The following is a 25,268-nucleotide window of genomic DNA, read 5'->3' as shown; positions in this document are numbered from 1 at the left end:
GAACTTTGAACTGTGAGTCCATAAAAAGGTCATTATGAGATACATTTTTTATTTTTTATTAAATTTAATCGAATTCATTTTTAACTAGAGAGTAATAGCCTAATAGTGAGAATGAATTATCCATCCATCCATTCATTTTCTATACCGCTTATCTGTCAGGGTCACGGGGGGAGCTGGAGCCTATCCCAGCTGACTCCGGGACTTCGGGACACGCTGGACTGGTCGCCAGCCAATCGCAGGGCCACATACAGAGACAGAGACAGACAACCTTTTCACTCTCACCTACGGGCAATTTAGAGTTACCAATTAACCTAATATGCATGTCTTTGGATTGTGGGAGGTACCCGGAGTACCCGGAGAGAACCCACGCTAGCATGGGGAGAACATGCAAACTCCACACAGAAACACCCCGGGACCCCCGGATTCGAACCCCGGACCTTCTTGCTGTGAGGCAACAGTGCTAACCACAGCACCACCATGCTGCCGAGAATGAATTAATGATAGTAAAAATAAACTTGATTTAAATGATTAAGTGGCTTAACCATTAATCAAAAGGTTGGTAGTTCAATCCCCTGTTCCTCAGAGTGTGTCATAGTGTACTTTACCAAGACAATAAACCCCAAATTTGTGTGTGTACATGGAGAAAAACTTGTAATGTACGTGATTTTTCACCCAGATATAATCAGGAACATTTTGCCAAGATGTCTCCAAGAAGACGTGGTACTGATAAAGAAAAAAATAAGAACAAATTAACTTTAGAAAACATAATCTGAGTGATGTTAGCAGGTTTTTGGCAGTAAGAACAATCTCTGGCTGAATTTCCCCAACAGGTGACTGAGTCAAAATGATTGAAATACTCACTTTGCTGCTCTGAAGGAAAAAGATGGTCGCCACCACAACAAACCTGACAAAACCTTGTGTGTCCCAATACAATCTGTCAGCATTTTTTTTTCATCGATGTTTACGCCATGTTATGCTCCTGTGACGCTCTGTCAACAATGTGACAGAGCATTTGCTTGGGGTCAGAAAATATTTTCTACATATTAAATGCAGTGGCACCATTTGACAGCAGTAAAACTTAAATAAAATGACAAAATTTGAGTTGACAGTGTTTATATGCGGGTAGAAATGTTTTGCTGTTTTCTTGTTTTGCATGTTTTTTTTTCTTTTGAATTATTTCATGTTATATATTCAAAGGTTTGTCATTGTTTCCTTCTGTGTTTATGCTCTTTCTCTTCCAGTGATGTGGTCAACAGATGCGAAATGTGTTCTTTCTTGTTATTTTCTTGTTTAGCTCATTTTCTCATGAAATCAGTCTCAAGAAGCTCTGAAACTTTTGGGTCTGTTTGTGCAAGTAAGAACAGTACCTTCTTTAATTTCAATCCTATGAAGCAGCCCTGCCCATTCCTCAACAAATCTAATTATCCTTATAATGGTGGTATTGATTGTTTGAGAAAAATAGAATAATCTCTCAAAATTAATAAGATATTGATTTGCTGGTGCAAAGTACAACTCTGTCTCTTTCTCATTCAAGGTAAGTAATTCAATGAATCAATCAAATTTAATGGGATAATGAGGCTCTTGTGACAAGTAATGGAGAATTCTGCAGATAACAGCAGGGATCTCTTATCCATTATTGCATTTAATTGTATGGTAAAATAGATGACACGCACAAAAAATGTTTTAGTGTAGTTTTGTAAAACATGTATGTCCCCAAAGCACATTAATGACATTTTACTTTCATCATTAATTGGTTAATTTCACCAAAAACTGATCTGATTTCCTGAGCGCCACAAGAAACTCAACTGAAACAGACTTTTCAGACTATTCTTGATTTACGCTGATTTTGCGTCAAAGTTATTGATCTTAGAGGGTGCAGTATAAGCTTCTAAACTACTTCATAGAGAAGTTTGAGATATAAGAAGAAATAATACAAATTTGGGCATAATGGTGGACAGTAAAAGGCATTCAGGGTGTTCCACTTGGTTGTTAAAACCAAATAGAAATAGAGAGTTTGAGAAGGAAGGGTCCACCTCCACCTCCACACACCTGCCCAGTGTTTGTGGACGTGCTTGTCAGATGATTGGTTTGCTAAAGGGAGGGGGGTCAGATGCTGTTTAACAAACCCACTCGCACTTCATTAAAGGCATACTGATGTCTTAACCGATCCCTTGATGAAGTATATCCAAAGACCATCACAAAGACCTACCTTGGCTGTACACTAACCTGCTTCAAACCCTAAACTTAAAAACAAAAAAAGTTGTATGCTGAATATCATCAGGTTTTCCATTTTCCCATTGCAACTTTTTCTCTCAGATCAAAATATTTAGCTAAATTCACGGTTTCAAAAAGTTGGTAAGGCAGTGAGGGGTGCAGCTCTATAACTTCAAACTCAGCCCAACACAATGCCTGTCAACCCATTTTTAAAGACATACTGTGACAGGAAGGGAAGCGGACTCCCACTCAGCCTGTTTTTAACACAAATTAGTATATGCTAAATTTGCATGCGTATTGGTTAATGGTCAGCTCCATGACAATAAACTGAATGCATGCTTTGTCTGTTTCTCTGCATGTTCTGCTTTGGGTTGGCTTTCATCAGTTACAGTTTATCCTCAGAGCACAAATAGCAGCAGAGGCCGGGCCTCTTGTGACAGGCCATTTCTTTTCCCCATCCCGCTTAACCAGAGCCCATCAGCGTCCAAAACATAAAATGCTGAAAGCTACCTGAAGGCCAAGGCTTTGAACTAAAGTTCTGCCTGCACTACAGAGGTGAGAAAACAAGTGAAAGGTTTTTATACCATGGCCAAAACCAAAATTTCTTTCCACCTCCATCTCAACTATTTAACCTCACTTTGGCCAGGAAAGGCTAACTGGACTCTATGTTGCTTACAAGCTAAATCCTGCTTAAAATCAAAACATTCCTGCAGGGAGCTGATCGGTAGTATGATGTTGTTTCACTGATGTAAGCAGGGATTCTTTGCCTTGCTTCTGGGTAACTTGAGGGCAGTAATTATAGGAGGGAGAGGATTCTTTGTTCCCAAATAGTTAAGCAGTAAACTTGAAAGTATCTTGAAGGTTGATTTAAGGGAGGATTTCTTTTTCTTTTTTACTTTCTTCATCAAACTTTGTGTTGTCGATAAAGCTTCTTTAACCTCAAGGTTGACAGTAACTGAAGACACTCTGTTGAAGCCCCAAAAAACATTCCTCAAAGAGTATTTTCATGTTAGGTTTTCAGGGGAAATGCATTTGCAGATTGCAATAAAAGTGGAGCCCTGGGGGATCCCTGAGGAACACCTTCATAAAGGTTTCATGATTGTTGATGGAAAGCAGCAGACAACACAAGGGTTCAGCAAAGATACCCTTTTTTCTAGAAAGAAAATCCAAGTAACACATATTTGAGGACATGGTAAACAATATCACTATTGTAAACTCTTTACATGAATGTTGGGCATAAAATTACAGTAAAGAGGATCAATCAACTATTTCTCAACGTTCCCATTTGTGGGATAGCCATAAATAGTGGCAACACAGTCAAATCTAGGGATAAATCTTTTTTCAGTTTTCTTCAATCATTAATCTCTCTCTTTGTCTTCTGTGCGCCTTTCTATTTCTTTTTTCAACCATCTTCTTGGCAATATTTTTCCAATCCCCGTCTCTCTCGCTTTGCTATTTTCAATCTTACCTATATTGCAATTTGTTTTACAGTAGCCAATTTTCTATTCTTTTTTCTTTTCCTTCTCTTCATCATTTTTTCTCTCAGCTCCTTGTGGTGCCCATGAAAAAGACAGTTCTTATTACTTTGGTAGGTCTGCCCAGTAGCTATCAACAGAAGGCTGGTATAGTGTAAATGCTTCTTCTGAGTTCTCATGTTATGTTGTATTTTTCTGTGAATCGTAGTCTTAGTCTGTCATGTTTATTATTGCACTGACAGTGAAGAAGAATCTCCTTTTAATTAAAATAAACTAAATTGCTAAGTACTACTGCAACAGTCTATAAATCTTTCATGGATTGTTTTAAGCGCTAAAAGACACAAAACCGTTTGCACCTTTTAAATGTATGTTGCTGGCCCCAAATCTCAGATTGTCTAGCGAAATCAAGGCCTGTTTCCATCACTGTTTGGTCAAGGTGCCCTCACCCAAGGCGCATAACCCCTGTTGTCTCCTATGGAGCATCTCAGCAGCTCTAATTAGTGTGGTTTGCCCTGACTTTGGCCTCTGGGGCAGAACTGCCTCTCAGTCCTCTTTCGCTACTAGCAGACCTAAGAGCCAACTATGTCCTGAATATGAGCCATAAACAGATGAACAGCCTGGGAAGTTTTGCCTAGAGGGTCTCAGCTAAAGGACCAGGTTTTAACTGCTTTGCTAATGAATCATGTATACTTTACAGTTATGCTGAGTACTCCAAATGCAGGGGATATAGTTCTACATTTTTATGTGATTTTATCCGACAGGCAGCCATTAGTTAATATCAATTCTTTTCATTTCTGTGCCAATTAAAATCAATTAGCAGTCTCTTGGAACTTGCTAGAGGTGCATAAACCATGCAAAACTGACATTCCCATTGGGGATTTGGTTGGACATGACCCTGTCACTTTCCACTTTTCAGTTTTAACAATTGTCTCACATCCTGTTTCTGTATTCCAGATAACAGAGAGTTTAGGTTGATAGATATGATGATATGCTCATTTCGGTTTTCTTTAATTGCTACCATGTGCTTATAGCAGTAAACTGTATGAGCAGGAGTGAGGGTTTTGTGTGCTTTTATTCTCCTGAGTTTCACCTCTAACGTGACATAGAGGTTGGCCTACCCCTCAGGTTGGCGGGACTTGTTAACATGTATATTTCAATTTATGGGTGACAATCTGCACTTAAGGGATTCTCCACTGTTTGCGACATGGTTTTTCTGTTTTTTGTAAATGTGCTAAAACAGGCAGATCACGCATATAGTTCTTTAAGGTCGCGAAAGTCATATCAAAGTCAACGGCAAATGATTGTGCAGAGGTCATCAAATACTCTGGTCAAATAAGGTTATTTCTATATGCAGAACAAACTCTTAATTTCTGTATACAAAACCCCTAATTCTTTGTTTTTGTGTCATTTATCTCATCCTGGCAGATGATCATCCTACACACAGAAGTAGTTATGGTTCCAAGTTATGGTACTGGAGGATTACCAACAAATCCAGTGTTCAATCTGCCAAGACTGGTTTTAATCTTTAGTGCCTTTGTTTCTGATGATCAGCAGAATGTGACAGATTTTTTGTGTTTGTTGAATATTTGAAATATCCCACAGAACACACATATATATATACACAGACTGAGAACAACCACTAATGTGGGGGTTTTCACCACTGGGACTCCAGACTCTCTCTCACATTTTGCTGCAAATGACTGTTGACATTAATTCTTAGTCTCATCTGCAGTTTTACAGAAGTACAGACTTTCAGACTGTATGTCTGTCAGTCTGTCTCATTTTTCTTGAGAGACAAATGACCTGGCAACCTGTAATTACAGCATGACAGTTTATAAGCTACTTGACATGAGAAAGTAAAAAACTGATTAAAACACTGACAAAATGACGTTCTATTATAGCTGAAAATCACAGCTCATTATCATGTTATTGCATCACCATTGTAATTAGAAACTGGTACGTATCTTTTCCAGAGATATGGCAAAATTGCCAGAAGTGTGTAACTGTGGTCAAGAGCTATCATTTCATTTTCATTGAATCTGTTATTACTGTCCTCATGAATAATCTTGGCTTGGCCTGTATTGCTCAGTAGGTATATTAATGATACTTCGTATAAGGTATTATTAATTAGTATTACTATTATTATTACTATTATTAGTAGTGATATACTTTATAATTACAAGAGAAAACTGTACAAATAAAAATACTAAGATAATGAGATATCAAGACAGGAAATAAAACAAGAACAGATAACACTATATTGGATATTACAGCAGCAACTTCTTTCACAGATTAAGACAATATAAATAACCAAAGCACAAACACAATACCTGACTGTATCACATTTTCTTTATCAGCATCTTTACAAGCAGTAAGCAGTTGAACGAAGGAGAGAAACATCAAAATCAACAAGAAAAGAAGCAGGCAAAGTAATTGGAGGAAGGTGGAGTCTACAGGGGATGTGATATGACTCACTGGGGACAGAGGGGACATGGGGCAATGAAGGGTGATTGTCTCACTATGAATTGGAAATGGAAGCTGTGCTGTTCCAGGATGCGGAGGCAGCTGTATGTAGCCTATAGAAGAGTACACTGCTCCTCCGACCAAATAATTGAATAAAGGGGCCATTTCCTCCTTCGCTGTTGCTGAGCTGCGTGTCTTTGTTTTGTCTAATGAAGCTTAACCAAAATTCAACCCAGGAAGTCTGTCTAGTCATGATCACACATTATGTACACTCTCACTCACTCTCTTCCTGCTTGTAGCTCATCAGTTGATTGTGAGAGTTTACACTCTTGCACTTGCACCAATCAAATTCTCCCTCAAACCCTCATGAGCCAATCATCTCATAGCTGTCGATCTTTAAAGCCCCCCCTCTCTGTGCTATTAGCTGTCATTTGAAGGCAAATTGATTTGACTCTCCTCCAACCCATGCACCCCCAGTCCTCATCACACTCAGCAGCCAACTGTGCTCATCAAAAGTCTGCTCCACATCATTTCAGTCCTCAGCATTACTCCTGAAACCTTCATAAACATACATGTCATTTTGTCTCATTGTTAAAATTTGGAAAATTCTCTTATGATTGTGGCTCTGTCAGTATCTCCATTTAAAACACACGTACATGCATATGACATGGAGCTCAATTAAGCAGATATTAGGGCCATTAGACATTTACTTTGAATTCAGCCTGCATTATCACTATACCTGCTTCCGTGAGAGGTCACAGAGGTTCTCCCCATTCTTCTAGTTTGTCTCCTGTATTCTTGTTGTGGACACATCATTACTAGCTAATAAACTGTAAAAATCTGGAGAATAACAGCTCAATATTCTCTCAGCATCCAGCTAGGGTGGTGCCAGTATCCTCCACTAATACCTTACAAGTGCTTTTTACCTTAAAACTCCTAAGATTACATTCATTGTGTGGATCTTAAATGGCAAAATATTTTTTTTCATGAACTCTGACTTTCAGAAACTTCTAGTACAAGAAGTTTCCTTCCCATTATTTACTCCCTCCAATTTTTCTTAGGGCTTACAATATTGCAGACCGTTTGAAAAGGCAGAACAGCTTGTGAAGTGAGAAACCACTGATAAGACCGCAACACCTGTTTCAATTTGGGCATTGTTGGGTTGAGGTGAAGTTTAATCCAGCTGTCTGCATGATAAGGCTTACACTGTCTGGTGTGATTTTCTCGCATCGCAGGCGGCCACACTCACCCTCAACACACAGCAGCCACTAACTGTATGCAACTGAAAAATAATCACAGAAACTTTTCAACCAAGTCACAGTTTGTTTACTGGTTAGCAGGCTCTACTGGGGTTTACTGACTGCATTCTCAGGCAGGAAAAAGCAAACATTCACACTATCATCTGTGAGCAAAATCTTTCCAACCACAGCATATCTGATTCATGCAATATTATTATTCATGCAAAATTATTTTCAATGGCGAATGTAGATTACAAAACAGATGCTAATAATGGTTTACTAAAGTGATTAGAGGCGATGAGCATTACTGTCCCAAAGTGTGATATAAAGCTGTAGGCTCCCACAAAACAAACATACATGCTTCTAACTTGGTAGCCGGTTCACCTGCTTGCTATAGGCGCACTTTTGCCAACTGGAGGAGTTTGTTCACTTACTTGTGCACTGGGCCGCAACTCAGCAAGAGGGCACCAATAGTCAACCAATCAGACTCCAGAATTCTCAATAAGCATGAGTTATACTGATGAATAAAGAGCATTTGGATGTACTTCAGGGAAAGTGAATGAATACCTTTTACAACGCTCTCTTGCAAGTTGAATCATCTGTATTGTTTATGTCAGCTACTCTGGTGCTGTATATAACAAAGTGTCTTTTTTCTTCCTCTGTGTTGCAATGAATTCCATCAGTCTGGCTTTAGAGGCAATAAAAATAATGTATTCATTCTACTTCCTCACACAGTCCGCAAGTCTTGTCCCTCGAGTTAATAATAAAGCTGTCTAAATGAAAGGCATTGCTTAAATCAGACACCATTAAATTGCACTCCGCCCCTGCTCGCCCTTATAAGAGATCCATTGAAAAAGTTTATGATGTAGTAAGAAACACCAGGGTGCTAATTTCATGCAGTAAGTGTTCTACAACTAAATCTCTCCCACTAGTTTGCTTACAAAAGACAACTTTTTTTTCGTTAAGTTTTAGGTTAGTCATGATGTACTGTAGACCCTGACCTTAACCTGGAATGTCCCCCTCGCTAACCCGTTACAACTGTGTCAATGTAATGCTGCAGATGAACAGTATTTCATGTCAATCTAGCTCAACAGAATCACACCACTAGATTATGAACAGAGCATTGGACATTCCTGTGAAATTGATATCCTGTGAAATAGACATTTTATATTTACTGTTATATATGATGCTGCAGTTACATTTGTGTTTTTGTTTTTTTTTTTGCATTTAACAACAAAAAATGTTTTGATAATATATTCTAATAGATTTTCTGAGTTCAAACACCCGAAGTGAATTTCGGTTGTTTGAAGAATAGTGATTTTGAGGATTTATTTATTTTAAATATACATACTATTTTCATGCATTGCGATTGTGAATATGAGGGAAGTGTTGCATGAATGTAGAAGGGCTGCTGTGTAGCTGTGAGAGGAGAGAAAATGAGCGTTTACAAATTTAATCGGCTGTGTGGACCTACTCAGAGGCTGAGTATGTCAGATGAGGTGTGAGTTCACACCAAAGGGGAGATATTACAAAATATTAACCATTTTACCAACAGTGCAGACAAACTTTGAAACAATAACACACACACACACACATCTGAGCACAAAATGCAACATATGAAGTATCAAAAATGCAGCTTAAACCTGTGCAGATTTATTGTTGTTTCATGCTACATCAAACCCTCACACGCAAACACCACCAGACCAGAGAGTCTTACCTGTCCAGGGCGATGCAGCACAGGTGCAGTATGGACGCGGTGGTCAGCAGGACGTCTAGCGAGGTCCGGACCAGGCAGAAGGTCTCGCCATAGATCCAGTGCTGGTGGACCAGCTCGATGGCACCAAACGGCATCACCAGCACCGACACCAGCAAGTCGGCAAACGCCAGAGACACGATGAAGTAATTGGTCTTGATTTTCCTGATTGAGGCAAAGAAGGGAAAGATTTAATACCACCTATACATTGTCACTTCTTGTCATCAATGAATCATTAATGGATGATCATTATTTAAGATCATTAAATGAAATGTGAGTGAAGTAGATAATAGCCTAAATACTACAGATTTTTTTACTTCACTCCAGAAAATACGATTTGAATATATGTTGAATAAGGTTTAGTTTTACATTTTAAATTGCTACATCACTTTAGCATAGCTGTTTCTCAGTGATGGTGAGTCACACATGTAGCCTAATTGAATCTGAGGGAGAGCAAGAGAGATTGGCTGTTGTAAGAGCGATTATACTGGAGAGCAACTACAGCCAATAACAGCCACATTGTTGTTGTAAAACATTTTTTTTCTATTGAGGGGAGGGGTGGGGTGAACCAAGAGATCCATGAAAAGCAATTATAGAAAAACAACCAAACAGCTCATGGGAGGTCCTCTTACTCAGGAAAACAAAACACAAGGTGCAGCAGTTTTATTATTTTTTTTACAAATCATGATCTATTATAAAGGAGAAATCAAATGGAGTTTTAATTAAAACTGCACAGGTTAGTTTGTGCACTTGTGGTACAATTTACAGTAACGCAAAAGTGCATTCAGAATCTTGCTCGATCTAACAACTTTCCTCTTTCCAACTTCCCAACTTTGTTTAACTCTGCTCCATGGTGTTTGCAGCCAGAGCTCCCACTTCATCATCCAGCTTGTTGTCCGCATTTCCGACATTTACTGGCTCTAGGGCCTTTATTTAAATGAATAACAAAAAAAAAAGGAAGAAAAAAAACAGTAATTTTACTGCCAACAAGATGGATGAAGAGCAGGGACCTCTTAGTGCAGGCAACATGAAGTCAAACGGTTCATTTGCATATACTGCCTGCATTGTAATGATGAAAAGCCAGTTGAAAATCATAAAATATGGCTTCAATTTAAGATGTTAACCACAGTTATGTGATGTTTACATGGGAAGTTATTAAGCATGAAATAGAGGTATGAAGGAATCGAAAAACTTAATGGATAAACTACTTCAAGATGTTCAAGTTCACTTTGCAATCAAAGGCAAACATGGGAAGACAAAGACAAGTTGAGGTTCTAAATTTCTCTTCAAGTAGCAACAACAGAAAAAAAAAAGGAAATCTAATTTAAAATCAAATATTGGTTCCATTACAAAACAATAGACTGCAGGAGAACAACAAGGTAGACTGGAAAAAGGAAACATCCATCTTCCCATCCACTGGAGTGGAGGAGGAAGACGGAGAGAGATGCCAAGTTGTGAAAGTGAAAAAGTTGTGAAAAGTCACCAAAATGCACAACTTGTTCCAGACACATACCGAGTTCAAATTAGGTAAAATCCGAAGAGAGAAAGAGATTGACACAGATTCATTCTCTGAATAAGTAAAACTTAAAGGGGATATAAATGAGACGTGAGGACTGAATCCACCTTTATTGCTTTAACTAACAGCCTAAAGAGTCTTTATTCCTCTTTCTGTGATAAAAGGGGATTTTCTTTATCTTAGCAAAATAGACAGAGGTTGCGCTGTACCTATAAAATAGACAATCATTACAATAAAATTGACCTCATTTTCATCTAGACGTGCTGCACGTGCTACATCTCTTTGTTTAAGCACTTCAAAGCTTCTTTTCTTTACATCAGAACATAACAATCAAAGATTTCTGACAACAATAAATTCAGACTGACTCTCAGAGTAACTTTGAACATTTTTGCATAGTGAAAATATAAAAGTAATTTTCCAATGATGTATCATTTGCTTTTTTGGAGATGTTGAAAACATCTCCTTCCACAATTTGTCACGTTTATTCAGCGCCTAGTAGCCCATATATTTCTGTTATGCAGTGTATATGAAACAGTGGTGTGCATCGATAGCACTGTCAAAAATCAAGCAGTTTTTAAGGTTCAGGCTGACAGTTTAAGCTGTGCCTCATATTTCTTTTTTTCCAGCGTGAGATTTCCAATGGCTCAAAACAAGGTTGAAACATGGAACACACAGACTGTCACACGCAAACATGCATAAATACTCCCTCGGCCTCATTGTCTTGTGTCTTTCTCACTCACACACACATTCACACACAGGGATTTCTCCTGTACAGCTGTTAGCATAACAAAGACCAGGACTGCTGACACAAAATGGCTGGATACCACTCTGTCAGCCAGCTGTTAAGTCGGGGGCTCAACAAAGGGGCTGTGCTTGTAACCTTAACGATAAATCAGAGTAATTAATTATTTTCAGATTCATCTGTATAATTGTTAGTTTCAGCCCCATTTATCTGTGACCAGTAGCCTGGTATGATGGGTCAAATGGAGGATGAAAGTATTGTGACATGATTTACGTACACAAAACCTGTCAACTTGATGGACAGTTAGGCGCTCAGTCAGCTAACTGGTTGACTCATCAGTCCATCAATCTGTCGAATTGGGAGGAAGTCCTGACAGATTGGCAGTCAAGTGGAGAATGATGAGATGAGGTTGGTAAACCTTCGCATTTACGCACCAAGAGCACCAGCCAAGCAGTTAACCAGTGAAAGAGTCGATCAGTCAGCTGCACGTCCTCCATGATCTCTTCAGCGTGGATGGTCTGTGGTCTATAAATAGCGTCACTAAGAGCGGATGGCTGTGAGGGTTTTCCATCTGCCTGTCACTAACCCAAACAACCCCCTTAAAACAGGCTGTTAGCGCTGGAAATAAGCAGCTGTCTGCTCCGCCTGCTGCATGTGAGGCACATGTAACTCATGCTGGACATGCATACTCACACACATGTTCACATACACACATCTGAAGCTCACAAGCACATATGAATAGATGTACAAAAGACAGCTCAAGCACACATAAATATTGTGTACACACGGACAAATACTGTCAATTAATGATGCCAGGATTATTTACACCCGTGCTGTATATTGTATGTGCATGCTCAAAAACACACACACACACACACACACAGAGCAGTGTTGGCTGTAATCCAGAACAGTTTAGAAACCATTAACATGCCCCGAGGGGGAGGTGTCATGTTGAGTCAGGATGACATATTGTGTTTAGCTTAAAGTGCTAAGAATAAATAAACCTTAAGGATTGTGTTACTGTGAAGTTGGTGTAATTTACAGATGCACGTAGTATCCACTGTACAAAATGTGAAGTAAGGGGAGGAATACGGAGCCACTTTACAAGAAAATACAGAATCATTTTTGACTAAATGAAATTCTATATTACAAGATTTTGATGTTAGACATAGCTACCATTTGAATCTAAAAGTATGTATCTAATGTAAAATGCAAGAGGCATAGGCTGGTTGAGTCTTCTTCAGCTTGTGAAATGGATTACATGGCTAAACACATGTCATCCAAATGTATTTTGGGGGGGGGGGGGTGACAACAAAACAACTCCACTGCCAATAATAGGTGATAAGATCAACATTGTCTTACCCAAGTTACAGTATTTAATGGTTACTTTAATTCCAAAATGTTTTTTAGTGTCCCTTTAAAGCCATTATGGTAATGTTTATTAGTTTAATTATTGCATTTAATAAATTACTTTTCCTTTTTACTTTTTTTTTTTAAACTTTTTTGTAGAGAAATAAGATAAGTGTGATAAGGTCTAATCTAATGGGGTGGAAGCTTGCATTGTCTACCACATCTTTTGATATCACAACTGGGGGAAAACCAAGCACAACGCACATGTATGTGTATCGGATGAGAATAACAAACACCTAAAACTAAGTGGTTACAATAAGGAACCAAAGAAAGCTGGCATGACAGCAGATTGCACAGATTTACCCGTGCAATTGCTTATAGATCTGTCCAATGTCCAGTACGGCGTGCAGACTGCGTGGCAGCGTGTGTCGGTGTGTGTAGGGGTTTCTTGTTCACACACTTGACATGACACATTGAGAGAAACAAGAGGTGGTTGGTAACAGTGGTTGTGTTTGTATGGTGGTTATTGATGAGTGGTTAGCACCTTCTGAATCACCCTCTGCTGGTGTCATTCCCTAAGTGTGTGTGTGTGTGTGTGTGTGTGTCTTTTAGGTGCATATGTGAAATGCCTCTGAGTTTGTCTGGCAGCTTTCCTCTCCGGCAAACTGTACAGACCTCACTTACAGTCCTGTTTTTCCACCTGTTTATATGACTACTTGCTATGTATATATCTTTAATCCTGTTACATTGCTACTGTTGTGATTCTTTCCCCGTCATGGCTCCTGAGTATAACATGTTAAACATTCAACATGTTTTGTCAAATCACTAATGTATAAGTGATTAGATGGCTGACCGGCTGTTTGGCTATCGGCCCCGTTTGTTCACACTAAAGTAGGATGTAGGAGTACAATGCTAAATCAGAGGAATGCTCTTTTGAAGGAGGAGAAAACTCAGCCTGTCACACTGATAAACACTGATGTGTTGCTGTTTGATGAATGTAGATGAATACAGTACATTTTAAAACATTGACTGACTGTTTCTTTAATGATTGACTGACCTAGAAACAGTCTTTAATGATGCGATGAGAGTTATGTGTTATTTTTTCATCACAAACACTTCTACCCATGGGAGACTCCCACTGAGCAGATGTCTGTATCTGTTTTTGTGTCTCACTGTTTGTGTACATGAAGGCCTACCTAGCTACGTGACTGTGTCGTTTTTTATATTTAGACATGAGCTATGTTGGGGGGTAACACGTAGGATGTAGCTGTTTTATGTAATTAAATTAGAAAATGAATGTCCCTGTAATCCTTTGCAGTTACTGAGGAAGAAAATATGTAATTACAGTTACTAAACAAAATGGTGATGATTACAAAAGGGGTTACATCTGCTTAGCTTATATGTAGTTGATATGTAGAATAAACCATTTATTCTGTTGCGCTGCATCTTCACAGTGCTGGAGGTGCCACAGGACTGCCTCTGGCTGCCACAGATGGTCAAAGTGCTACTAGGTGTCACAAGAGGAATTGTTATGACTGACTATTAATCATCAGTGAGAATTGTATTTCTATTCTTTTTTATTATGGGGGTAAATCATGTCTTCCTTGGCAAAACTAGTTACATAAAATCAATAAAAAAAAAACGTAGAGCATAGATGCGCAGCAAACCGTCTTAAACAGATTTAAGGCTGCTGATCTGTCGTGAGAACAAACCATGCACACATCACTCATAGCTGGCAGCGAGTTGAAGGAGGCGTCTCTCAGCTGCCAGCAGAGTACCACTGTGGTGTCACTCAGCTTTGCGGCTACGTGACGAGCGCCTAACGGGTGCCGCTCGCCTGCCACTGTCAGTAATCACACTCGGGACAGCCAGAAAGTACAGACAACTGTGCGCACTGTTTGTGTATCCTGTACGCTGTCTTTCAATCCCTCCTAACCATGTGAATATGACATATGATTAGACTGCACTTCAGAGAGCAAAGAGTAGGTTAAGAGCACTTATTTTTCTTTTCATCTTTATCACAGAGTTGAAAACTTCAATATCAATATAATCAAACGTGATAATTAGCAAGTAATAAGTTGCACTACTTTGAGAGTGTAAAAAACAGTAGTAATAAAATAGTTATATCACGTTTTACAGGGTAACTAGTAATGTGTAACCTATTCCATTTCAAAAATAACACTGCATATGAGTTTATGTATACTGGGGAATAAAGACAGTGTGTGTGTGTGCCTGCATGCACATTTCCCTGTGGACAAAAACACAATGTGGCAGGGAGAACAAAAATGATGAGTCATCGTTATCTCCTCTGGGAGGTGAGACATCACAGCGGTGACTTTGTCACTCATCGGTGTTCTTAAATACACACATTCAGACACACTCACACACACCCACACAATGCATGCACACAATTATACACAGAAATGAAACCTCACTTCACTTCCATTCATTCCTGCATACATGCACACACTCACAACTGACACACACCTGCCTACGTTAACTTTTTTTTATAACATGCACTCATCCTCCACCCAGGACACACAAACACACACACACACACACACACACACGTCATGTCAACATCCTGGGGGCAAAGGTCACCCTCAGCTCTCAGGTGTCACAAGATAGAAAGAGACAGAGAGAGCCCAACTATCACAGAGACAGTAAGCACAACAGAAACAGAGGGAAAGAAAAAAGAGAGGATGAAGAGAGAGGGAGATGTCACAAGGGAAGAAGAGAAAGAAAAGGTGCCGAGAAGAGGAGAAGAAAAAGAATAATGAATCATTGCACATGACCAGCCGTCCTCAGGATGACCTGCCAGCTCTGCATTGTTGCCGTTTCCCATCAACCTTGACAGTGCAAAGGACATTCACCCTTTCTTTGTACAGTATATTAATGTATTGCGTAAAATGTATTTTTTTTTTTTCCTTGGTTATGTGTTCACTGTTAAGGGAACCTACTTTCAAAATTCCTGTTTTAGAAGCAGTTAATGCATTAATTAACTGTGGCTTCCTTGCTCTATTTCTCTTACAGTCTCGTTTCTGTCTTGCAAACATCGTTTCTATCTTTGTCTCACTTAAACACACAAGAGGACACACACACACGTGCACACGTACGCACACACAAACACAGTCCACAGTCGTATTTCACTTTGGAGGACATTGCACTGACTTACATTTATTTCCTGGAGACTTACCCTTAACATAACCATAACCTCTACTTGCTTACTTGCTTAAACCTAATCCTGACCTGTAACCAAGTCTTCAGCCTAAAATGTACTAAAATGTAACACACAAACACTCTCATTCATTCTCTTATTGTCACTCACACCATGACACTCTCAATATGTGTATAAAGGTAATAAAAAGGAAGTAAAGCTCTGTCCCACCTGAGTTGTCTGTCCTTGCAGACAGCCACCATGACCAGCAGGTTTCCCAGGATGCTCATCAGCATGACCAGAGACAAGAAGCAGATCAGAGCCATCCGCTTTGGCATGCTGTCGCTATGGAAATGGCAAAGAAACAGAAGCACAGCAACACATCAGTTCAGACCTGCAGAGTGGAGCTACAGTCTGTATCATTTACAGATACGAGTGATGAAGAGAGGAAAACTTAGTTTAGATGAACTGAGACAAGTTTTTTTAATGTAAAAATCAATACCTCTTTTCTCAACTCATGAAGTGGTGCTGCATCAGTGAAAAGTAATCCCTTCCCACTAAATGCTTGACTCAACTTTTCCAAATTAAGTTCAGGTACTGGTGCAGTCATTGGCAGAAAAACATTTCATGAGACCGAGCGCTCCTTAGGGAAAGCTGGATTCTTCAATCACATCTTCAATTTGTCTCAAATTAGAAATCTGACACACTACACTATTAACCTATAATATTGAATCTACTTTATAGTATATGTACATGGTAGAAATTCATGTATTTCACATTCGTTATATATTCAGAGTCACATGATACAAACAACCTCAGAAGTTTGGTATCTGGGGTTTTCTGACTGTTGCTATCATATATATATCAACATATTCAGTCGCGCCCATTGAGAATTATTTATATCTATTCTATTTCCAAGGTAGACTGTTTGATCAGAGCAATCAACCAGGCAGCACAACTCAAAAGACGCAGTAGCTATGACATAATGCCTTGTGTAATTTGAGGAACATGTTTATTCAGCCAAATGTCAGTATTTCTGCTCTTGCTGATTGCTTTAAAAGGCTGTGATTCCACTTACATTCCTTTATCACAGAAAGTTCTACATTTCACATTTGTGGTTGATTAAAACTAAACAGAGAAGGAACTGGATATGCTAGAATAAGCTGCAACAACCTGAACAGACAGGAAATACATGTAGCATGAAAAGAATCAGAGCTATAAATATGTTAATATTCTACTTTACTTCTCTTTATTTACTTGTTAGATTTGTACTGGAGGTTAACACAACAGAATGTCACCACACACTGAACTGTGTATGATTGTGTATGTGACAATATAACTTTGATCTGATTTTAAATGAACACCACAAACAGAAACTCAACTTTTTTGCAGTCCAAAGTCTCATTCACACTGTTTGATTGACTGACAATAAACCACTCAATATTAATTGGCACGAGCACAGGGGCAGATTTTTGGTCGACACAGATGCTGCCGTACTGGCAGCTAGGGCTAGTTAACATGACAGTGATTAAAGAGCTCTTATTTTTGTAAATTGATTTGACCACAATCTGCACATCTGCATTAATCACACCACTCTCCTTTTTTGTGGCCAATTTTCTGTCGCCAATTTTCTGGCTCCAGGACAGGAACACTACATCCACTTTCTTAATTCTTCCTACAAAACTCTGAAACTCAAATGTGGGCAGCCTTTCAGATGTCTGTACATGATAAATGCTGTACATACTCAGCATTTACATAATAGTCTACAATCAAAACAAAATAATACACAGTAATTTCAGAAAATACAACTCGTCTGTACAATTATGAGGTCCTTAAATTGAGTAATTTCATCAGTGTTGCAAGTGGTTGATGGTGTAAAACTCACTTTGACACCTAAGATCCAATTGAAGTTTCCCACTACTGACATTGACAAAGCTTTCATCCATAATGATTTACAATAAGTGGATCATTTTTCAAGGACTCTTTGATAGGACATACAAAATCCAGGCTGGAAAGATTTAAGAAGACCAGGTGGAGGGAGCTAATACACTATCCCCAACGGAGTATGTGAAATATTTTATGACATAAAACTGCAGACATTGCATTTCAGCTCCTATACATATAACCTTGGCATTGTTTCAACAAAGGTCTAAAGGTACAGAAAAGTAGCCGACATGAGTTACTGAGTTGTGTGGTTTAAGAGCCCTCTGAAAATGACTTGTTTAATCTCAAAGTTGTTTGACATTTGTAGTGCATTACAGTAATCCTCCTGAGGTTTGTGGTCTACCGTACTTGAAGCCTTGACAGCAAAGAAAGGGGGGTCAGCGGACAGAAACACACCATCACGGTTGACTTTACACAGCAGGAGTGAGAATATCTCTATTACCGAGCGTAATTTCTTCGTCCTGCAAGTCTACAGAAAATCAGTCTGGGGGCAGTTTTGGTGTGGCTTTTATGTTTTGTCCGCATTATCTCTAATATACTAACAAACACTTTTACTGTATGATTTACAGCTAGAGTAGGAAGCTGTACACTATCCCTATCTGCTAAATTATTTTACTCTCACCATCTGAGGTTCAAAGGCGAAGTGATAATGTGCAAATGAGGCCTGTTCTTTGATCAGTGGTGCCAACACACTAATCAGATCAAATGGGAACGCTGACAGCTTCTCAACAGAAGCATCATTACCCAAAAAAAGGTTGGAAAGGCCTTAGTAACACCACACTAATTTCTTTCATCTTGAATTTGTCGGCTACACAGTCTGACCTCTCCCCTAAATGAGACATTGATATGCATGTTATTGTAGTAGCAACTACGTTTTAACACAGCCGTGGGTATGACAGGCAGCATACTAATTTCTTCCTCGATTTTGGATTCGACAATGCAAGCAAGGAGTAAGAGAAGCTCTCTTTAAGCTTTCAAAAAACACACTTACTGATCATTAGTTGCTTGTCAGCGTCAGATTGTAAAGATGCTATTAGGAACAATAAGTTCATTACCCAGCTGTCCAATGTAAAAGTTGCACTTTGAGACAATTTCAAAGAGGAAGAATGTGTTTTTTCTTACATTACCCACCGTCATTTTCCTTCCAATTCACAGACTTGACCCTGCAACCCTACTCTTCTAACCCCCTGCTTAGTATTCAATTACTGATTTGCAAGTCAGAAATTATCTATGTGTTGAAAACTGAGCAATACTTGGTTGGAAAAGTCAGATGTAACATCGTTACATAAAACCGTTTATCAACACCTCTATATTTAGGCCCTCTTATTGACCACATGTTAAAATGTGGCAATTGAAATGCTGTTTTATCATCACTTATACGTAAACGTCGAGGTAAGCTTAAAACACCTCACACAAAATTCCACTGGACCATGTTTAAAGTGTTTACAGTTGTTTTGAATGTCTATGCTTAAAGGTTAGGCAACAAGCCGGCACACTTTCATGCTGTCTCTCGTCGATTTGTGGTGTTGCACTTGTTTATTCGCGAAAACAGATTGAACTAGCTATGTAAAGAGTGAAAAAGAGAGCTTGCGAGAGAACTTCAAACCTTGCATACTGCTTCAGCTTTACACACCAGCCTAGTTACTGCATGCAGTGGGCACGGTTGCCATATTCTCAGTTTTTGAAAGTTTTAAAAATTGTCAGATGCAGCACTTCTAATTCCAACAGAAGACGTGGGAAAGATGTGACTGGAGGCGTTTAAGATGCTGCTTGACTGTCAATGAGTTGTTTGTTTGAAGCATAACATTTCACCTTTAAAAGTGCTATTTTTCAAATAATGCATTGCATTAGTCAGTGCAGACACAGACCTATTCAAGCTCCCTTATATGCAATTTGTGGTAAGAAACAAAATAAGCCCATAACATTTGGGAGCTGAAGTAAACTGGCAAAAAATGAGACGGTGGTTTGTCACACAGGTGAGACATTAGAGGCATTATTCTTCATGTTTTTTTTTTTTTGCACCGCACCATGTGTTCTAAATTGATTTTCCACATGTATGAAGAGCTCTTTCTGCCTGCTGTCATTTGATCCCAAGTCGTATCTGTGAGCATGTGAATGGCACACAGAAACTGCAGAAATGAGGAGGGGAAAGGACTGAGCGAAGGAGAAAACCTGTAACTTTGATGACATCCGATACACATGAACTTTGAACTACAGCTAAGCTGAACTTCTGGTGGGCAATCAGAAGGCAGCAGCCTCAATTAGGCGTTCAGAGACAAATGAGGGGTGACTGGGGAAATACCTCTTCCTGACATGAAGCTTTAGAGCTCCAATCCATCACTGGGCAGCTGGTTTCCTTTGCTACGACAGAATGCACATATACAGCCTGTCGTTTCTGCACCGTTTTGAGGGTTTGAGTGATTTTGATGCCTCTGATAAATGTAAGACAAAATCTTTGTCAAATAAATGCCAAGATGTTTGGAAAGATCTGTCCTCAACTGTGTCAGAAAGTTAAAAAAAAAAAGTCCCAAAGCAATCACCTCAGCTGCCTTGGAATATCCTCTGCATCACTGCTTCACAGCTATTCTGAGAATGTGGCTTTGGCCTTTAGAGTGGCTCCATATCAGGTGGCTACACTGAACAAGCTGCTGAAGTGCTGCTGATTGGATCTAAAGAGCAGGCTTTTTTTTTTTTTCAGCCCTGATGACAGTGGCAGTTTGGAGCCTCGGTGGTCCACGCAGATGTCCTGAAAGAGCTGATGTAGCAGGCAGGGAGCTCATTGTGTGAGGCCGCGTGAGAAATCACATGTCCGACAGCCCACCACAGAGTCAACTGAGGTGAACTGATTGCACAGAGGTGGTCAACTTTGGGGGGCTCTACAAACTTACAGTGAATATGGTGAAAGTATGTGATATTGCAGCAAAGCTTAAAGCTGCAGAATGCAACTTTTTTTCTCTCAAGTCAAAACAGAGGTGGGCTGTTAGTTCCACCTTGGTTCCCACCTCAATGTTCAACTGTAGCAGAAATAATGGGACTGCTAAAATGCTCAAGGGCTTTGGTGAATGCAGCTAGTCTGGAATATAAAACAGAGCTGTTTATTTTTTTATCTTAACTTTTAATCTTTTCATTTGTCTTTTTGTGTTCTACTTATAATTGTCTTTTCTTTAATCCTTCTGTGTGCTGCACATTTACAGTGCTAATTTGCTTAATGCCTTTAGGCCTCACTATTAACTCCTATTGGTTGCAATGAGAAGAACTAACATGAAAAAACACATTAAAACACAAACATATTACAACATATTACAACATGATTAGATTGAAACGTACTGAAGTATTGAAAAGTAATAACACAAAGGGGGAATCTAAATTGTTAGATTGCTATATTGTGCAGAGTAGAGCGCACAGAAGACTCAAGCACTAATTCATGATTTAAGTACTTCCTTGTACTTGCTCTTGTTCATTTGAGGACACAACAGTGACAAGAAACTACTTACTATTTCTGGGTGAGAGGTCCTACAGAAAAGAGTTGTCCTATGAGAGAGTAGAATTTCAGGGAGAGCCAACAGGGTGGGAATGGCTGGCCATATATTTCAGGGTATTTTCAGGGAGAAAACAGAAGGATGGTCATTGCTGATCACATCAGAGCACATTGTCAGCGCAACTGAAATGAAAAGCCTCAGAAGCCTCAGAATGTGAAAGGAAAGTGACATAAACTGCCAATGTTTTATCAGGTGGATGGACTTTTCTGGCCAAAATGCACCATAACTTAATTGACCTCCCTCCTTTATATCAACAAGCAGGTATCACATATTTTGTAACAGTTGTTCATCTTTTGTGGTGGTGATTCAACCCAGAGAGTTTCATATCAATCCAATCTTTGGAAGGGCTTCAATTACAACTCATCTCAATTGTTTATGCAGAAAATTACTTAACTTTTACTGTAGTTCTGGATCTTCGGGCACCTGAAGTAACTTAATATGTGGAAAGAAATGCTTTAACGAACGTACTCTTTAACCCCTATTCACGCGTGATCATGGGTTCATGGGGTTGTGAATTTCCCCCTATGGGGAATCAATAAAGTAAAGTCTGATATATTTTCATTATCACTCATTAAATACCTGCTATCTAGATGCCAGCTTCATATATCTTACGAAACAAAATTTCTATAATGGAGGATGCATGCTTGCTACCTCCAGATGACCTGATCTCACCCCCATCCAATCATTCAACCCTGTTTTCTCTGTTGCTGCTCACCCAAACATGTCCACATTAAATGTTTCCATCAGACCTAATATGTGGGTGAACATCCTATCAACAGGGAATGGTTCCAACTTTACATTGTCTATTATAAAACAAACAAAAAAATCGGAGCTGAGGGCCTCAGTGGGAATCCCTAATTGTAAACAAAAGCTGTCTGGACATTGGCGTTCCCTCTCAGCAGGCAAAGACAAGCCTGCTATTATGCAGACTGGCACCAGAGGCGAAGGGTGGCGTCAAAACTGCTATCAAACGCTGCTTCTCAGCGTTACAATTGGGAAAATGTGTTGGACCAGAAGGCTGGGTCAGATTCTCCTGTTGGCTGAAACCACAAGAGAATGAAAATGGAGGCTGAAAGATGAGAATAATTATGCTTGAAAGCTCCAGAGGAAAACTAAACTATGAAAGCAGGTGGTTCACTCAGCTGGAAAAATACAGACAATATATCAATGCACTAGAGTAATGGGCATTGTTGATGCCTTTTTTTATTTATTTAGTGAGAAAGACAAGAAATCAACATGTACTTTCTTATTTAAAAACTAATATTCAATGAATTTTTTGTATATTTGTATCAAATTAGACACCCAAATCTGAGATACCGAGTCCTGAACTTCAGTAATTTTATCACATCCATATCCATCTAAAACAAATATTTGCTTATTTTTGTTGTGACCAGGACATGAAAATAAACCATCAGGACACCAGAATGGAAACCGTTCAGCTAAATACCTGTTGGAAATCTTTTAAAATATACTTTAAACTAAAAATTCCTACCAGCTCTAAGATCAATAAATGAAACATCATTTACAGCATCTAAGTTTCAAATCTTATGTTACACCTCTTAGAAGATGTATAAAAAGTTTTGACGTAGTGTTTTAGTCACAGTGAAGGTGCCCACATCTGTTGGTCTGTGATTTGCACTTCCACCTGAGTTGTGTTTTTCCAGGCCCCGACGCTTATTTTCTTTACTATGACAGGGGCTCTTTAAGCAAATGACTGTGGCTGCTGCTGCAGCTGAGGTTTGCCTCTAAACGTCAGGTCTCTGTTTCAGCACAGAGCTGAAGGGTCAGACTACAGTTTTGCTCCAAATAGGCTCTGTTATCTTTACCTCACCTTGGAAAGAGAGGTTTTACATCATAAAATTGTGCAAAAGAGGAGCAGCAAAAAGGGAACACAATCTGTTTTAAAATTGTTGGCAGTAAACAAGCATGAGAAAGTGTTCAAGTCCCAACGTTCAGTGGTGTAGAAGTAGTGTGCCTTTATAGTGAGGCAAAAAGTAAGGATGAAGGGGTCGGACTGGTGGGTGGTCATTTAACTCATCTGACATTCATGTGATCAGAGTTCAGGTCCTGTGACAGGCCTGCAGTTAGCCTTTCTATTAACTGTAACTATGGTCTTGCCCTACCCTGCCTACACTGTAATTGCCATGTTGGAGAAAATAAATACAGCCACAAAAAAAAGAAAATATTGTCGCTGAATGTATTCTGGTGATTTTACAGAACTGTCACTTTCAGTTTTACCTCCAAAAAAAGTTTGGGTCACTGTGATAAGCTGTTCGCTTGACAGTTTGATTGTGTGACTGCTCATATTTTGTACCTGTGCGACTTTAATATGGCAACACAGAAAGGCAAAACAAAGAGCGCTGACATACAAAATCTAAGAAATCTGAGAACATTTGAAAGCCAATTTAATTTGTAGAGACTCTCATCACAACATGTTTTAAAAGGCCTCTTCTTCTACAGATTAAACTACTAAACAATCAGTCACAAACCAAAGCAATGCTACAAAATGAAACAAGGACATAAGGCAAAGGTGACAACCTGACTTGACCTGACATTTAACGATATATACGATATATTAACAGGATATTTTTGGTTGTGACGGTTGTATTTTTGGTTTTGGTTTGCATTCATTCATTCATTCAGCTAATTGAAGCCAATTAAAGCTTGCTCTGTGCACAACTTGTTATGATTGCAAATGTCAAGTTTGTGTGACTCCCTCCACTTTCCTTTAGCTCATAACTTTGCTGAACTCACTATCTCAAACCTATAAGTCCCCAGTCTGGTTGTCTCAGAGCTTTTAAACTCCATAGCTCAGAATTAGTCTAAAATACAGCATTCTTCAAGGATTCAGATTGGTTCCAGACATCAATTTTTGACAACTCTCCTCAACAAAAATGCATCATTTTAACCTCCCAAAACAGAGCTGACAGGGTGCAAAATGCAATGCTATAGCTGGACAAAATGGTGCAGTTATGCGAGCAAAAATTGAGATGACATACACACAAAGATTAAAAGTTTACAAAATATAACAGTTTTGGCAGTGAAAGAAAGAAAACGCCACCTGCACAAGATACACTGCAGAAAACACAAAAGAAGCAATCATCCTCATCACCAGTGCACAATTACAATCATTCAGTCACATATACACACACACACAGACACTCAAAGGTTCACATGATCTATTCAGGCCCCTCAAACTCACACAAGCACACAGATTCATTTGTATATCAATCAAAACCCATTCACCCCCTCTATTTCAGCATTTTCCGTTGAAGATGTAGCATCTCCCCTTCTTCAGTAAGGACACAGGTTATCTCTATCTCTCTCTCAAACACACAAAAACATGCATCAACCACAGCCCTACCCATTCCACAATGCTTCTACTTCTATCTCTAACAAGTGTGTGCATGTTATCAGCACACTAACAACATCTCATTTTCCAGACAGGGCTGCAGCACAAAAAAGCATCCAAGTAAAATGCAAAGGATTCATGAATTTAAATTCTGGAGTGAGGTAAAGTAACTTTTCCTTTCACAATAAGTGGTAAATAGAAATTCTGTTAACGACAATACAAAAAGTTTTACTCTCAATGTTTCCCTGAGGTGTTTATATCCACATATGATTTACAAATGTCATTATTTAGCAAACTTGAATTTCCAATAGTTTTTTTTATTTTTTTATTGCTGGCCACACAAATATGACATCACTAATTTTTTCCGAGGGCAGGAAGAATTTTCTGAGTCAGGGCGCTGTCAGTGCTCATACATCATAGTTATGTTGCAGGTGACTGGGCCAACTGACAGATGACTGACAAGACCTCTCCTGTGTTGACATCATCAACAACATCAACCCCCTCCTGTAACTCGTGTTAATGTGC

The 25,268-nt window shown here is 39.1% G+C and overlaps 1 protein-coding gene across 3 annotated transcripts in view; it reads right to left on the bottom strand.

The window, feature by feature from the left end:
• The window catches only part of htr4 (5-hydroxytryptamine receptor 4), a 151,542-nt gene that overhangs the window by 55,670 nt on the left and 70,604 nt on the right, over positions 1-25,268 (bottom strand). For all 3 annotated transcript variants that reach the window (XM_070836645.1, XM_070836647.1, XM_070836646.1), the window contains exons 3-4: positions 16,140-16,253; positions 9,108-9,308 (exon numbers count right to left, since the gene is read on the bottom strand). In XM_070836645.1, coding sequence (XP_070692746.1) covers positions 9,108-9,308; positions 16,140-16,253 — 315 coding nt within the window. The remainder of the gene's footprint in view (positions 1-9,107; positions 9,309-16,139; positions 16,254-25,268) is intronic.

Source organism: Pempheris klunzingeri, chromosome 9 (genome assembly GCF_042242105.1).
Source record: "Pempheris klunzingeri isolate RE-2024b chromosome 9, fPemKlu1.hap1, whole genome shotgun sequence".
NCBI lineage: Eukaryota > Metazoa > Chordata > Actinopteri > Acropomatiformes > Pempheridae > Pempheris > Pempheris klunzingeri.
Note: the sequence above shows the minus strand (reverse complement) of the source record. Positions and strands in the feature narration are given on the sequence as shown.